Source organism: Ostrinia furnacalis, unplaced genomic scaffold (genome assembly GCF_004193835.3).
Source record: "Ostrinia furnacalis isolate ACB-3 unplaced genomic scaffold, ASM419383v2 OfSCF0550, whole genome shotgun sequence".
In the NCBI taxonomy this organism is placed as follows: Eukaryota; Metazoa; Arthropoda; class Insecta; order Lepidoptera; family Crambidae; genus Ostrinia; species Ostrinia furnacalis.
The window spans coordinates 239135-256410 of record NW_021130789.1 but is presented as its reverse complement, the minus strand read 5'-3'; the positions used below and the strand labels follow the sequence as shown (position 1 = coordinate 256410).

At 46.6% G+C, this 17276-nt stretch overlaps 1 protein-coding gene across 1 annotated transcript in view; it reads right to left on the bottom strand.

The window, feature by feature from the left end:
• The window catches only part of LOC114366152 (uncharacterized), a 53562-nt gene that overhangs the window by 12209 nt on the left and 24077 nt on the right, over nucleotides 1-17276 (bottom strand). The window contains exons 5-16 of the mRNA XM_028322929.1: nucleotides 16556-16710; nucleotides 14983-15116; nucleotides 12766-12909; nucleotides 11172-11251; nucleotides 10028-10141; nucleotides 7979-8080; nucleotides 7003-7143; nucleotides 6751-6877; nucleotides 5653-5754; nucleotides 4660-4787; nucleotides 3494-4618; nucleotides 177-339 (exon numbers count right to left, since the gene is read on the bottom strand). Of these exons, the coding sequence (XP_028178730.1) occupies nucleotides 177-339; nucleotides 3494-4618; nucleotides 4660-4787; nucleotides 5653-5754; nucleotides 6751-6877; nucleotides 7003-7143; nucleotides 7979-8080; nucleotides 10028-10141; nucleotides 11172-11251; nucleotides 12766-12909; nucleotides 14983-15116; nucleotides 16556-16710 (2515 nt within the window). The remainder of the gene's footprint in view (nucleotides 1-176; nucleotides 340-3493; nucleotides 4619-4659; nucleotides 4788-5652; nucleotides 5755-6750; nucleotides 6878-7002; nucleotides 7144-7978; nucleotides 8081-10027; nucleotides 10142-11171; nucleotides 11252-12765; nucleotides 12910-14982; nucleotides 15117-16555; nucleotides 16711-17276) is intronic.

Sequence of the window (17276 nt, the reverse complement as noted above, 5' to 3'; positions counted from 1 at the left end):
GCGTGCCAATGAATGCTAACGATATGTCATTTTAGTTGCAAAAAACGGTTCTGTAACGTCGCATTACGTATCACTTTTTATCACACAGTGTTGTTAAAAGTTTGCTGTTAAATCTCGCTCGCTCAGTCCTTTCTTGCTTATTCCGCTAGGTATATAACTTTATGGTGTGAACTCACGTGGTCCACCTTCTCCTGCTTGACGTCGATCGGCGCGGGCATGGCGGCCATGCTGGTGTGGTCGTGCCCGGCGTACAGGTCAGCTCCCAGCGCTGCGCCCAGCGCCAGCTCCTCGCGGAATAGCGGCGTCTCCGTCTTGAACCGCTTCACTGGGTGGTCCAACCTGAGAGGAGATCAAGGTTAGAGAGGCACGTGGTGGATTTGATACACGTTGGGAAAGATATCTTGCGTAACAAAGTCGTCACCAGATATTGAACGAAATTCTAGGTGTATAACGTCCGGTCGCCGAGCAGATAGAATTTCGTCTAATAACCCCAAGCTACCCATTCTTATAGCTCGCGCGTAATTATATTGCTGTCACGACTGTGCGACCGCAGTGAGTGTAGCTTGGGGTCATTGGACGAAATTATGTGCTCGGCGACCGGACTTTAGCCTTGTAATTCCGGAAGATAGGGACAACCCACCACCACCCTTAAAAGAACTCATAGTGAGTTAGCTGTATTAACTATACAACCTATCTTTAGAAACTTTAAAGATAAGATAAGATAAGCATTTATTGTTAATTGTGTTGATACAGTGGTGTTACATAAAAGGCACATAATTAAAGGCCAATGTGTAACCATAGCTGGGCACCGTTAATCAAATAGTTAACTTCGTTAATCGTTAAACCGTTAATAAAAAAATTAACTTCGTTAAACGTTAAAACGTTACATTTCGCAAGATTTAACGCAAGTTAACGTTAATCGTTAATCCGTTAACACATGATAATAAAACGAAAAAAATAATTGTATACAAGGTTCAAAAAATTTCGACAGCTTGTATCGCGCATGGAATTTATTCCTCTTTTATGTTTGCGCTACAACCAATGATATTACAGAAATAATATCATTGGCTACAACCTTTCGAAATTATTTGAACCTTGCATAAGCACAATTATTTTTTTCGTTTTAGTACAACTGAATTTCAAAATAAAAGCTTGTTTTTAAAAAAGTTTTTTAATTACTATAATTTTATTTTACACTTTTTAGTAGTGTGGCGATCTATGTGCGCCAAAATGTGAACTCATTGGTCCGCCCGCGGCGCTCCGTGCCGCGCGCTCCTGGCCGGCAATAAAAAAGAAGATTTTATATTGTCACCTTTGACACTAGCTTTTCTCTTGCTCTTTTGATTTTGTTCAGATTGATAATTTTATTTCTTTTATGTTTTTGTAATTTAGTCAGTTGTAAATATATTTGTTTATTGAAAGCCGCTTATAATTTGCTGAACATCTATCTCCGATAAATTAATGTGAGGAGACGTTCGATTCGTCTCCCACATATTGGTGACCCCGTATACAAGAAGACGCAAGATAAACGTTTCAATCTGCTGACAACGTGGAAGACTTACCTGCTTACTTCTCGTCGTCACGATCTACTACGTTGCTACATAAGGCTGGGGCTTGCTGCAAGCGGTGAATATTTTTTATAATTTTTTATTTTACAAAATGAACGACTCTACGGAAGAAGTTTTCAAAGTCGGAATTCGAATACCGCCCTTCTGGCCCGAAGAGCCTGCATTATGGTTTGCGCAACTAGAAGCACAGTTCGCCGTGTCTGGTATTAGCAGCGATCAAACGAAATTTTATTACCTCGTTTCTCAACTTGATCGTCAGTTTGCAATTGAAGTAGTATCTCAATCTCAGAGCCTTGGTTCAATTACAATACAATTTAGCACCAAAATGCTCGAAAAGACAAATCCAGCAAACCCAAACTCGATAAGTTTCCACCGTTTCGTTTTGGAATTCCTATGGCCACCTCCTGACTCCATCATCAGGACCCTGGACATCATCTAGTACTAAAGTGCTCGAAAAGACAAATCTAACGAACCCAAATTCGATGCGATGCCGCCGTTTCATTTAGGAGTTCCTATGGCCACCTCATGACTCCTTCATCAGACCAACTCAATGATACCATAACATTGCATTGTCATCGTAGGTACTTACATAAGTATACCAAATTTCAGCTCAATCGGTTGAGGAAAACTGGTCTTAAATTCAATTGCAAGAGTTGTCCCACACATACTAACAAGTGTCGTTAGTGATCCAGGTTACAAAACTGTTGTTTTGGGTTCTGGAAGTTCTGGAAGCCCGAACGTACTTGTTAGAACGCGTTTTTCTAGCGTTTTTCAGCGTGCCTGCTGTATCTTTTTGGTAAATAGTACTGGATTAACGATTAACGGACTTAGGATAATTTAACGGAAGTTAACGAGTCCGTTAATATTTTTTAAAGTTAACTTAAAAGTTAATCCGTTAATAGAAATGTTAACTTCGTTAATTAACGATTAACGGATTAACGAGTTAATGCCCAGCTATGTGTGTAACCTACTAAATTTTAAACTGCGTGTATCAAAGACGGCTATATGTTTCTTCAATAAAGTTAAATAAATTTAAATAAAATAAATAAATGGCGTTAAACAGTGTCGTCTACGTTTTACACAATAACCACTAGTCTCGCATGACATTATTGCGCTAAATACGTGCACTGTATACTGTAGCGAATTAAGATGCACGCCCACAAGGCTCAATATGAAATTGGGCGTGGCCGTGAACTCGCGTGTTACATTACGTTCACCTCTGGAACACAAGTTTAGAAAAAGAAGAGACTTTACAAAAATAATATGTCAACGTGAAATTATGAAATCCGTCAGTTTATAATAAAAAGCGTGAGAATATAAACTAAGTCGGTTAGCTTAGATAGTAATACAACTACGTCAATACGCTATAAGCGTCGTTAAATGGTGTCGTCCTACGTCGAACACAACAATCATTAGTCTCGAATGACATTGCTGCGCTGAAGGACGTGTTCTGTATACTGTAGCGAGTTACGACGCACGCCCGCAAGGCTTAATATCACAGTGGGCGTGCCCGTGACCTCGCATGAATAAAATGGAAATTACATATTATGCTCATCTCTGGGAATCGAGTTTTCAAGAGACGAGAGACTTTTAATAACAGAGTAGTGACGTTATTATGACTTACAAACGTTTTTAGTCAGTAGTTTCTGGATATAACGCTTTAGCTTTGCTATAGTTATCGGTTCGAAGGTTACAAAAATACTGGTTGTCGATGCCTTAGCCTGTAAGCCAAGCCAGCAATTTCCTAGGGTAAAAAAGACTAGAGGTACAAGTGAAATCCGCAGTGGGTAACCGCGTATCTGACTGCACTAGATAGTCTGGCAACAGGGAGAGATGGCGGGAGATCGTGTATCCGCCGCACAACCGACGTGAACGCCTGAACGTAACCACGACCGCTGGTGCCGAGTGACTATGGGAGCACTGACCAGGCGAGCACGGTGCTGTAGTCGTAGAGCATGTGCAGCGAGTGCTCGTCCTCGGCGGGGTCGAGGCGGCGCGAGGGCGAGGCAGCGCCGGGAGTGACTGTGGGAGCACTGACCAGGCGAGCACGGTGCTGTAGTCGTAGAGCATGTGCAGCGAGTGCTCGTCCTCGGCGGGGTCGAGGCGGCGCGAGGGCGAGGCAGCGCCGGGAGTGACTGTGGGAGCACTGACCAGGCGAGCACGGTGCTGTAGTCGTAGAGCATGTGCAGCGAGTGCTCGTCCTCGGCGGGGTCGAGGCGGCGCGAGGGCGAGGCAGCGCCGGGAGTGACTGTGGGAGCACTGACCAGGCGAGCACGGTGCTGTAGTCGTAGAGCATGTGCAGCGAGTGCTCGTCCTCGGCGGGGTCGAGGCGGCGCGAGGGCGAGGCAGCGCCGGGAGTGACTGTGGGAGCACTGACCAGGCGAGCACGGTGCTGTAGTCGTAGAGCATGTGCAGCGAGTGCTCGTCCTCGGCGGGGTCGAGGCGGCGCGAGGGCGAGGCAGCGCCGGGAGTGACTGTGGGAGCACTGACCAGGCGAGCACGGTGCTGTAGTCGTAGAGCATGTGCAGCGAGTGCTCGTCCTCGGCGGGGTCGAGGCGGCGCGAGGGCGAGGCAGCGCCGGGAGTGACTGTGGGAGCACTGACCAGGCGAGCACGGTGCTGTAGTCGTAGAGCATGTGCAGCGAGTGCTCGTCCTCGGCGGGGTCGAGGCGGCGCGAGGGCGAGGCAGCGCCGGGAGTGACTGTGGGAGCACTGACCAGGCGAGCACGGTGCTGTAGTCGTAGAGCATGTGCAGCGAGTGCTCGTCCTCGGCGGGGTCGAGGCGGCGCGAGGGCGAGGCAGCGCCGGGAGTGACTGTGGGAGCACTGACCAGGCGAGCACGGTGCTGTAGTCGTAGAGCATGTGCAGCGAGTGCTCGTCCTCGGCGGGGTCGAGGCGGCGCGAGGGCGAGGCAGCGCCGGGAGTGACTGTGGGAGCACTGACCAGGCGAGCACGGTGCTGTAGTCGTAGAGCATGTGCAGCGAGTGCTCGTCCTCGGCGGGGTCGAGGCGGCGCGAGGGCGAGGCAGCGCCGGGAGTGACTGTGGGAGCACTGACCAGGCGAGCACGGTGCTGTAGTCGTAGAGCATGTGCAGCGAGTGCTCGTCCTCGGCGGGGTCGAGGCGGCGCGAGGGCGAGGCCAGCGCCGGCCGCCGCGACAGCTCGGCCGCGCACTCGCCGCCGCCTGTGTGAGGCACGCAGGTGCCAGCTGATGGAGACTCCTATAGGGAATAGGAATATTGAGCATTATTTTATACATTTGTATTTTTTTATGCAAGACAAGGCAGGTATTTGACCGTAATCGCATCCGGCGTTCAGTGAGATGCAGTCTAGGGTGGTACATATCTGCCCTGTAAGTGCCTATTCACTCTCGCCTTGAAAAGGCCCGGATTAGTGTTCAGGAAATACAGCAGCAGGCAGCGAGTTCCAGTCCCTAGCTGGAATATGAACTTTCATTCCGTCTTCTTGGACCCCACATTACAAGTTGGCACTGGCGATCGACATGGCCCTACTCTACAGTGGCGCCATCCCGGTTAGTGCAAATACGATATTCCCCCAACCGTTTCGGCGCTCTCCGGTTGACACCAGTTTCTTCGCCACTAGTAAGTGACCAGTACTCCACAGTGGCGCCAACCGGTGACTGCTAGATTAGGCTTGCACTTATCAGCGCATTTAGAAAAACAGTAGTCTTATTGTAAAGAGTTGCTATTTAGAAGATCATGATAAAATCAGTTTGATTCGTATTCACGTAAGAGACAGACGTTCCTATGTGTTTACGCAACACGTATTGTTTAACAGCATGATTGTTTACGTAAACAATTACGTAATAAGCGCCTGCAAAATACAGTTACGGTTAGCACTAAAGCATTGACGGGTCACTGACACGTATAGTTCCAAAATACTGAACTGTCCTATGCATGACATTGACAGTAGGGCGCCACCGTCAATACCGGATCGCTAGTTCCGATTTTTGCCATGTTGGAAACCATATAGTTGAACGATAGTAGCGCCCCCCTGTCATTGAGTTTGGTGGGACAGTTCAGCGTGGGTCATCTATGTTCATGTGTGTGCGACGGGGTCACTGACCTGCTTGGGCGGCGGCGCGGAGGGCGGCGCGGGCGTGGGCGGCGCGTGCGGGTCGGGCGTAGGCGCCGGCGTATGCAGCGTCGTAGGCATCGCGTTACCGCTCTGTGCACAAAAAACACATTGTTAAAATAATGGGAACTAGACTTTTCTACCACCTTTCGTTCTCCTTTGTAGCCTAGGACTTTTCCTACCTTTCATCCTTATTTGTAGCTAAGGTGTAAACTGGACTGTTAATGGGTATTATTCAGAGTCAGCCAATAGTGGAATCCTAATAGATGTGTCTGGTGAGGACTAAAGAGACCGTGACGGCGCAGCACGTGTCCTGCGTGACGCCTAATAACGCCTTCCTTTGTCGGGGCTCCGCACTAAGCGAGTCTAATGCCGAGTAGGGAACTAGGACGAATGCTGGAGACAAAACACCGATAGTGATGTCCCGCATTCCCGACTCCGAAGGCAACGTCAGGTTTTAAGTGGGTAAGCCCTGCCCTTCTGGGAGGAACCTCACATAACTCACTAGCTGTCCCGTGGCTGGTGGGTATACAAAATAATGCATTTTCAAGACAAAAAAATTCTAATAGCGAATCCTACTACCCAGGATCGTCCGCCCACGTATCGGCGTGGGACGTCCACCCACAACGTCATAAAGGTAACAGGAAGGCCTTGGACGCTGGCCGCTACCAACCGAGCAACATGGAAAGCATTGGGGGAGGCCTATGTTCAGCAGTGGACGTCCTATGGCTGAAATGATGATGATGAATAGTTTTGTTTATAAATTCAGTGTAGTTAAGCTTTGAGAGGTGATTTTGGCCTGGTGAAGTGTTATAGTGTAACTGTATAATGTTTTGTTTTTAAATAATGAATTTTGAAAAGTAAAGTAGAATCCTATTACCCAGGATCAATCAAGCCCCAGAAGGGGGAGAATTGACTATGAGAAGGTACATGGATCAGAGAAATTTGTAGGGAGTCAAGCAAAGCGCCCGGGGAAAAGAGCCTAGAGCAAGTACCCGCGCGCTCTCCCGATATTCGGTTCGTACGCCGTGAGGCAGGAAGGACCATGGGTGGTGGTGGGTTACCCAGGATCAATCGTTTCTTCGTTACCTGGTGGTGATGATGGTGGTGCGGGCTGGGCGGCGGCGGGCCGGCGGAGGGCGGCGCGGANGTATGGGTCATCATTTTCCCGCTTTCCCGGGGGTGACTAATTTTTTTAATTATTTTTCGTAGGGTACTGGGATCATAATAAACCGTATATCCAAAAATCTCAAAATTCTAAAGTAAAAATAGTTTCAGGCTCATCTGGGTTAATACTGTGAATTTGACTAAATTTTCTTTTGTATGTATGTATTTAGTTACGACCAAAGCATAAAACTGTAAGCGGGAAGATTGCCTTTTTCCCGCAANGCGGCGCCGCAGCTGGCGGGCGAGCCGGCGCCGGCGCCGCGCCCGCACGCGCCCTCGCCGCGCACCGAGCCCGAGCTCGAGTTGCAGCCGCCCCTGCGGAACTTGAGGCTTAGTACCAGAGTAAATACAAATGAGTAGCTCATCTTCATAGGAACGCACCGAGCGCGGTTTGTGTGTGAGCGCGCCAATACGTATGCGACGCGCACGCACACACTGACAATATTTAGCGTGGATTAGCGGGGTGTTGCGCCGAATTTTGTCAGAGTGCACATACAAACCGCGCTCGGTGCGTTTCTATGAAGATGACCTACTCATTTGTATTTACTGTATTAGTACCGTGTGAGACAGGTGCGGTAAACTGGCTTGCGGTTGCATTGATTCGTCTTTTGTGTTCTAATTCACGTATTTTGACTCAATCAATATCTCGTTAACGTTTAGAAGTCGTCCTATTGAAAAACAGTTCTAAATCCGTAATCACAAAAGTCATTTCGATAGAACGATCACTCGACAGGATCGTAACTCAGCGATTGGTTGTCGTTGAAGTTTTGTTACGTGAATAAGTCTACTGATTTTTTACTTCTGATTGTGGCGGGTTCATTGCTTAAAAGATCATAAAGATGAACTACACTGAAATGTCCCACCGACGACATTGACAGAAGGGCGCCACCATCTACGTTCAACTACATGGTTTCGACCGTGGCAAAAGTTGGAACTAGCGATCCGCTATTGACGGTGGCCCCCCTGTCAGTGTCAAATAAATGACAGTTTAGTATAGTTCTTCTCTAGCACACTTATCAACCCGGAAAGGGATCAACACCGTATTGCATTTCGCACGCTTTCAACCACAAAGCGAGACGTTTACGTTACCATGTGCAGAGGCGGCGTAAGGCGTAGGCGACGTGGGCCACCGCCTACGGCCTCGCGGTACAAGGGGCCNGCGGCGCCGCAGCTGGCGGGCGAGCCGGCGCCGGCGCCGCGCCCGCACGCGCCCTCGCCGCGCACCGAGCCCGAGCTCGAGTTGCAGCCGCCCCTGCGAAACTTGAGGCTTAGTACCAGACTAAATACAAATGAGTAGCTCATCTTCATAGGAACGCACCGAGCGCGGTTTGTATGTGAGCGCGCCAATACGTATGCGGCGCGCACGCACACGCTGACAATATTTAGCGTGGATTAGCGGGGTGTTGCGCCGAATTTTGTCAGAGTGCACATACAAACCGCGCTCGGTGCGTTTCTATGAAGATGACCTACTCATTTGTATTTACTGTATTAGTACCGTGTGAGACAGGTGCTGTAAACTGGGTCGCGGTTGCATTGATTCGTCTTGTGTTCTAATTCACGTATTTTGACTCAGTCAATATCTCGTTAACGTTTAGAAGTCGTCCTATTGAAAAACAGTTCTAAATCCGTATTCACAAGAGTCATTTCGATAGAACGATTACTCGATACAGCGATTTGTTGTCGTTGAAGTTTTGTTACGTGAATAAGGCTACTGATTTTTTACTTCTGATTGTGACGGGTTCATTGCTTATAAGTTCATAACACACTTATCAACCCAGAAAGGGATGAACAACGTACCACATTTCACGCGCTGTCAATAACGAGGCGAGCTGTTAACGTTAACGATGCGGATAAGTATGCATTGCAGTACGGAGTTTCATACTAAGAATACTGACCGTACTACTGTGACCTACTCACAATTATTAGCCATTATTAGCTTTGCTAGAATCAGTGTTTAATTGAAAGTTAAGTGCTAATTCTGTTGTCATTAACTATTTCTCATTCCGTCAACTATCAAAATGATGTGATTGCTTTTAAGATTACATATTTAATATCTTTGAAGACTAATCAATGCAACCAACAGTTTACTAGTGTCCTTTCAAAAATGTAACCAATGTTGAATGAATTACATAATCCCACATGAACATCAAATGAACCAAGGGAGTTAACAAGCCTCTAGGTGAGAGGTAGATGTTATTATGCATTTATGGATTATACGCTCTTGCATTACATCACCGCTTATTATTCATTGCATTTAAATAAGAGCTCTATCAACAGTGACATAAGGCAGGAATTATAGACACGTGAAAGAACATGAAGCGCCTATAATAAACTCTTTAGTGCTATGAAGTTTTCAACGATAACAAATTGTTTCAAATGAAACAAAAAGTTATTCTTATAGTAAGGGGTACATTCAAATGTAAATAAATAAGAAGACACAAAACATGCAATTTAAAATGGCGTTCAAACATTCGGAAATTTCATGCAATATAATATTCTAAAACGCAATAAATAAATAATTAGGCGTAAACATGCAGATCTGAAGCGGCATTGCATTATTTGTGTTGTCCCGTGATGTTTGTATAGTGTGATGGCGCGGCCAAAATTTGGATGGTCGTCGATCGTATTATCAAGTACCGATGAAATCGAATGATGATCAAAATCGTGAAAATTTGGAAAAAACGTATTTTTTTATAAACGCGTTTGTGTATTCCGGTGTAAAAAACTTTCCGGTGTCTGGTTTTCCACTAAATATGTATGTTACGTGCACAGCTCAGAATGACCAGACCCGTAGTTACATAGATGACATAATGATCACCCGGAAGATGCAGTGATGACATTTCGATATGGGCAAATCGAATCGGGTCACACGGACGATGATTTGGTGAGGTGACATCCCGTGGTGAAAAATTTTGACACGTCAGCTGATGACACAGATCGAGAGCGAGTCGAGTGGGTGGGAGTGATGGGCTCATGTGCGCGCTCCCCGGGCGTGCATACTCACTCGGCGGGCGGTGGTAGGGGCGCGGGGCGCGGCGGCGGCGCGCGGCGGTGGAAGGGCGCGGGGCGCGGGCCGCGGCGGCGGCGCCACCTGCGCACACACACTTGGAGCTGGCTCGCGCGCCGGCGACTCCCCTCACACTTTATCTCTCTTTTTAGCTCTATCCGTCCGTCTACATCTGCCCGTCAGACTAGCTACCCGTCAATTTTCTGAGTCCCGCGGTCACCTAGTTGCGTATAATGAGGACCTCTGTTTATCGATCCTTCGTCTCGTGTGAAAGTGAGCCATCGTTCGTCGTCTCGTTTACGTAAACTTCTCATGCAAAACACACAAAACATTTTTTATTTCTTCAAAGCGATCTACCGAATTGACTACTGATATCGTTATCACCCAAAAACCCAACAAATATAAAAGAGATTCAAGTGTGACAAGAGTCTGTGTGATATCGTCGGCGAAAGAATTGATCCAGTGGGATATGTAACTCGCTCATCGGGTCATTTCTTCCGCCGCCTACGCAAACGACAAACCGCAAAAATGTTTGTCGGTAAAGAAGCTGCTTCAACCCTCTACTGCTTAATACTACATAATATAACATACTAATATAACGCTATAAAACATTCACATACATAACATCTACCTATCTACATGGCAGCATTTACCCTTTGTTAAAATCTACACACTGGTCGCTGTCAAACATGCCTCATGTTCTAAAAAATAAGGTTCACATTTGACAGCAACACAGATCAACTCATCAATGCATGTCCTCGTAAATTATACTCTCATACATAAAATACTAAATAAATGCATACGTATCATAAATGCAAGACACACAACTTTCGTAAAACTACATCTATATACTGCCTATTCTACAATAAAATATCATAATTATACTGAAGAAACATGTGCTGAGTTTTTTGAAGGTATTGATAATTTTATGAATAGAAATCTGTATTGTCAGATTTATGAGTTAGCCTCCAATTTGCAGCAAACAAACATGTAATTTCGAATATCGATACTTCGCTAACTTTTCGTTGACTACTCTTAATTTTCAACAGTCTTTAGATGCAATGTCTTTCGAAAAACGTTCCAGAAATATTGCGTGTTTCTTCTTACTTTCAGTCCATGTTTCTTCCACAAAGTAGGTGAAGCCTGATCAGATGCAAATGAATAATTACGACACTAAAGTTTGTTTGTGATTTTGTGGTGTTTATCCAGTTGGAAATAAAATTGCGATTGGCTTTACAGACTCAGAAATTTCATCCGATCAGACTTCAAACAATAAGACAAGTAATGTGTTTCAGTTCAGTAATGAGATGCGGTAGTATGCGTGTGCGCAACTTACTTGGCGCAGGAACACGGCACTTTCCGCGTCGGCTCCACGAAGTCTTCGGCGGCCGGCGTGCTGTAGCACAGTTCCGCTGTCTGCAAGCGATAAACGACACTCAGGACATGCGAACAACTCCCTTAGCTAGGTCTAGCAAGTTTACCACATAACTACACGTCGTTAAGGTTCAAAATGCGGTAAACATATTGAATTTACCTGACCAGGAGCTTCTATTTAAAACAATTAAGATGTCATTAATGTCAGAAAAATCCTCGACAGTTCACATTTGTCTTTTTGCAAACTGAACAGATTTTTTCTTGTATCGTTTTGGAAGACTACTCACAAACGCCTGAGGCTTGACAGGGTATTTGTGTTTCCATCTTCCGCAGTCAAATACTTATTATAAAACAGTAAATACTAACTGTAAATTGACCGATTTTCACATACACAATTATATTAGTCACAAAAACATCTGCGGGGCTACTCCCTACGGTCTAAAATGCATCGATCAATATTTCTCTCAATTTCTGCGTAGTGCATTGCTATTTGAAAATACACACATACTCAGTTGAATGCGATGGTACTAAATTTGACACGATTCCAGCGATTTCAACGGTCATTGAGCATTTTTGACCAAATAATACTTTGAATTTCGCGTTGAACATGATTGAAATCTGTTTTGAAGGTTTAACGGAATGTATTTATTTCAATTTAGGGAGTAACCCCGCTGCGTGTTACAGTCAATGTCAAATACTTCGTGACATCCAAAGTTGCCAATAAGTTCGCAACACGTCTTTATTACAATGGAGTAAGTTCTTGAGTGGCGACCACGAGCCGAAAGACGTAGCGTGGGCAGGCCTCCCACTAGGTGGACCGACGATCTGGTGAAGGTCGCGGGAGGCGCCTGGATGCGAGCGGCGCAGGACCGGTCTTTGTGGAAATCCTTGGGGGAGGCTTTTGTTCAGCAGTGGATGTCTTTCGGCTGAAACGAACGAAGGTTGTCAACTTTTTGGTCACTTTGGGTGTCACAACATGGGGTGCGATGGTGAGGGACCTCCTTTTGAGTGGGCCGGGGGCCGTCGAGGCATTTGCCCGGGCCACGATGCAGGGGACATCTTTAAAAACCCCCACAGGTGGGGGCTGGCGGGGCGTTTGCCCGGGCCCATTCTTTGGAGGGCCGCTCTCGGTACTTCTCTGATCAGCAGAGCTAACCGAGCAGCGGCATAGAGCAGACCGTAACCCGCTACGGCGGGCCGGGGGTCCTGTTTTACCAGGGCCGCGAGGAGAAAACCTCTATAAAAAACAACTGGAGGAGGGGGTTGAGGGTTCCCTCGAAGCCAGAGAGGCTTGCTCGTGAGCGAGCCTCTAGCCTGAGGCGAAGCTGCGGACGAATGTCCAACCAGGACAATATCTCGCGGCTCCGTTTCTTTGGGCTCTGGTGGAAACCGTCGGGTTTTAGTGGGTAGACCCCGCCTTTAGTGGGTAGGCGGGGAGAGTCCCACATAACCCACTGGCCGTCCCCATAGACCAGTGGGTATGCACAAAGCATTTCCCGACGAAAAAAAAAAGGGTGTCACAACGTGTCGTGTCATGTCATTTCGTGGCGTGTGACCTGGTGCGGGCGCGGCGTGGTGAGCGCGTGCAGCGCGCGCGTGGCGAGCGCGTGCGCGGGCGCGGGCGGCGCGGGCGGCGCGCGCATATCCGTTTCCAGAGCGTACGCCGCCGGGTAGCGCATGCGAGCCGCGCCGCAAACCACCTGGGAACGTTACATACTTGTTAATACATATTATACTTGTTGTAACGTAAATAGCTAGTTTCCTAAAAAAATTTTTTTAGTCCGTCAATTTTAATATAAAAAAATATTGGACACATATATTTTTAATTGTCAATCAAACAAATAATTATAGTTCCAAAATACTGAACTGTCCTATGCATGACATTGACAGCGGGGCGCCACCGTCCATACCGGATCGCTGGTTCCGATTTTTGCCATGTTGGAAACCATATAGTTGACCGATGGTAGCGCCCCCGTGTCATTGAGTTTAGTGGGACAGTTCAGCTTGGGTCATCTATACAAAGTTAAAGTGCGTTGAAGTTCCGCGCGACGTCACAAAGTGCTGCAAAAATTAATAACACCAATTAACCTCGATCAAAACCAATACATACAACAGAACTGTGGTATTACGACATCCTCTGACCTCAATACAGATACATAATTTATTTATCAAAGTCATAATAAAATTACATCGCCAAATATAAATTAACACAGACACAATATTATTTTCCGTAACTCGTATAAAAATAACTTATTGGATAATTTTTATTAAAAAAATGTTTGAGGAGGAACGAAGTCATTCTCGTGGCTTATGGAGAGCAACACAGAATTCCTCACGTTGATATAGGAAGCAACAGTGCCAGAGGTTAACAACGGACCATAAATGGACACAGAGATTGGCAACGGCCTGCATCATTTGAGAACAGTCAATGGTGACTGCTTCAAAATCTGCTTTCATGATTTTTAAACTAAGTATATAGTAATTTAGGCCCTAGTTAGTTAGATTTTTGGTTGTTTTTTGGGACAATAGGACTTTCAGCTAGGTAGTGGGACAACTTCCGAATAGTCCTTGGGAAAAGCTAGATAAAGCAAGCCCAAGACTAGGTAGAATGGCATACAAAAACAAATAACAAAAACATATACATAATAAATAATGTATATTTCCGAGTTTTTCCCATAACTTAAGTATCAGTCACCAGTCTTTGACACACAAGGTGATACAAACTATAGACTCATTACCTTAAAACACACCATAATAATTTTGTATGTGATATAAATCAATATGTTTTTTTATTTACATTATGGCGTAGATTGTGGGAGGTCTACATCTAGCAGTGGACTGCTATACGCTGATGTTGATGATGCTGCTCACCTCCACAACCATCAGCAATGTTCGATCGGGTAGCGCTGGCGTCAGGCATAAGTGTCGAAGTAGTCCGTTTTTTCGTGACAATTTTTTTTTTCATGCAAGTGTAAGGGTTAGCCTAGCCGTAGACTACAGAATTTAATCAGTACTAACATAATTATATGGAAGTGCGCAATTTACACCGATTTGGTACCGGCCGATTACTCATACAAATGGAAGTCGACCAAACTTTTGTCTGTTAAGCACCCACTCATCTAGCCATGTAGCATGTAATGTATCAGATACTGTATCAAGTTAATACATAAGCACGAGCCCGCTGCTCGCGCGTGGTTCGCAGGGAGATCGCAGCGACCCGCCGAGTGGCGGTATCACTGCGAGCACAAAGGCGGCTCGCAGTAGGATCCAGGAGCTCGCAGCCAGATACGCGATGACCGTGGACGAGCCGTACTCACTTGAAGGTTGGATACGTTATATGCTATGTTACGTGCTACATGGCAGGTGAGTACCCTGCCTTAGTCTGCGGGGGTCTTAAAGTTCGTTGTGTGCCGGGTCTCACCTCGACAGCGCCGCAGCCCTGCTCGAGCGGGTAGACTTGGCCCCAGGTATAAGTGTCAACTAGTGTCAAGTAAGTCGCTTTTTCAGTGACAAATTGATTTTACTTTTCATGCAGGCAAAGACGTGGGTAAAACTTAGTCTATAACGGTCACCTCCACAGCACCGCTGCCCTGCTCAATCGAGTAGAGCTGGTGTCAGACATAAGTGCCAGAGTAGACCGTTTTTTCGTGGCAAACTAATTTTTTGTGACAAACTGTTTTTTTTCGTGGGTGAGACACCCCGCAGAATACAGGCTTTTAGTCGGCCGACTAAAAGTCTGTGTTCTGCGGGGGTCTTAAAGCTCGTTGTCTCACCTCGACAGCGCCGCAGCCCTGCTCGAGCGGGTAGAGCTGGCGCCAGGCGTCGAGCAGGCGCGCGGTGGCGGCGTCGCTGTCGCTCCACTCGCGCCCCGTCAGCGTGCCCTCCAGCCCGAACGGCGCCAGGATCACTGCAATCAAACCGAGCGAATATTAGCACGGATAACAAGTTAATTTCATCGGACCCTACATTAAGTAAATCACTGAAGACGCAGCGAAATGATGCTCTCCTTCATCTTGAAAGCCGTATGTCAGCAGTAGGCAGGTAGTGTAAATGAATAAAAATATCATACTGTATAAATTTTACCATCTTCATTTTCTGCGTCGTCTTTGTGTCATACGCAAGTGCTCTTGACAGTACATAAAATGTGCAGGCAGTAAACTCACTCTTGACAATTAAAACCAACTTTAGACTATCTTATTTGTCGATGCAGAAAAAGAGGTATGTAGTATATTTCCGTGGATTCTGTCTTAAAACTTCCGACAATTACGCAGTGATTGTGCGCAACCACAGATTAGGGATGTCATGGATATGTAGTTTCGGTTATGGATACGGTTACGGATATAAGAATAATATTATACCGGTTTCGGTTACGGATATTTATTTATTTCGGATATCCGAAAGTTTCGGTTACAGTTACGGCCGGTTCACACATGTAGTTGTATGAGCGACTTCAGACATGACACAGTATTCTGTATACACTAATACATACATCGACGAAAAAAAAACGTACACGATAAAACGGAACAGTAAAACGGAGACATGTGTGAACCGGCCGTTACGGATACCCATAACATCCCTGCCACAGATACCTTTAATGCATCAAGAGAGAGATCTTCTGCTACTACTCACCCTTGGCGTCCGCTTGGCTATCCGAGGCACTGAGCTTGGCCAGCCGCTTGGCGGTGAGCGTGCGCACGGGCGGGTGCTGGCGCACGTCCACGGACGCGCACACCGTGCTCTCGCCGTGCAGGAAGAATGCGAACGCGAACGACAGGTGCCAAGAAAGTGGCACTTTTGTTCAACTGGCATCTTCAATGCAAGTCTTCTCCCACTAATCACCCTTGGCGTCCGCTTGGCTATCCGAGGCACTCAGCTTAACCAGACGTTTGGCGATGGATAGCGTCTTAAATCTGCCAGCAATCGTGCAGTAAATTTTCTGCTACTACTCACCCTTGGCGTCCGCTTGGCTATCCGAGGCGCTCAGCTTGGCCAGGCGCTTGGCGGTAGATTGTACTTTCAGTACATTGTGAAGTCTTCTCCTCCTACTCACCCTTGGCGTCCGCTTGGCTATCAGAGGCGCTGAGTTTGGCCTGGCGCTTGGCGGTAGATTGCACTTTCAGTACAATGAGAAGTCTTCTCCTACTACTCACCCTTGGCGTCCGCTTGGCTATCCGAGGCACTCAGCTTGGCCAGGCGCTTGGCAGTAAATTGCACTTTCAGTATAATGAGAAGAGTTTTCTCCTACTAATCACCCTTGGCGTCGCTTTCCGATGCGCTGAGCTTGGCCAGCTACTAAGCAGTAGATGACCATGACACCTCATAAAAACAGTCTTCGCTACTACTCACCCTTGGCGTCCGCTTGGCTATCCGAAGCGCTGAGCTTGGCCAGCCGCTTGGCGGTGAGCGTGCGCACAGGCGGGTGCTGGCGCACGTCCACGGACGCGCACACCGTGCTCTCGCCGTGCAGGAAGAACGCGAACGAGAACGACAGGTGCCACGGGCTGGAAGGATACGAAACAGAATTAGTATACAAGTTAATTGATATTTTATCCATATAGATCACAGATATTGCGACACCGCTGTAGGTATTAAGACTTTTTAATAAATCGTCCTGCTGATAAAGGGACATACGAAAATGTTTCCTAACTCTAACTTTTATCAGATTTTTTTTACTTTGAAAATCTCATTCAAATACCCATTTGACGACCCCGACGACATCGTAAAGGTAGCAGGGAAGCGCTGGACGCAGGCCGCTACCAATCGATCAACGTGGAGAGCATTAGGGGAGGCCTATGTTCAGCAGTGGACGTCTTATGGCTGAAATGATGATGATGATGATGAGGTAACAGTCAAATGGTGACCATTACATTCGATTGACAGTCGAATCCCGTGAAGGGTTAATATTCCCAATAAAAGATTTCGTGTAATAAGTCACCAGCAAAAAAGATCCTTATTTCATAGTAATCAAACTTTACATTTAGCCAATATGTTCATGAACAACCAATCATCATGACATGATATCTTAAAACGGGATCATCCTCAAGATACCACATCCCCACTCCCGCTA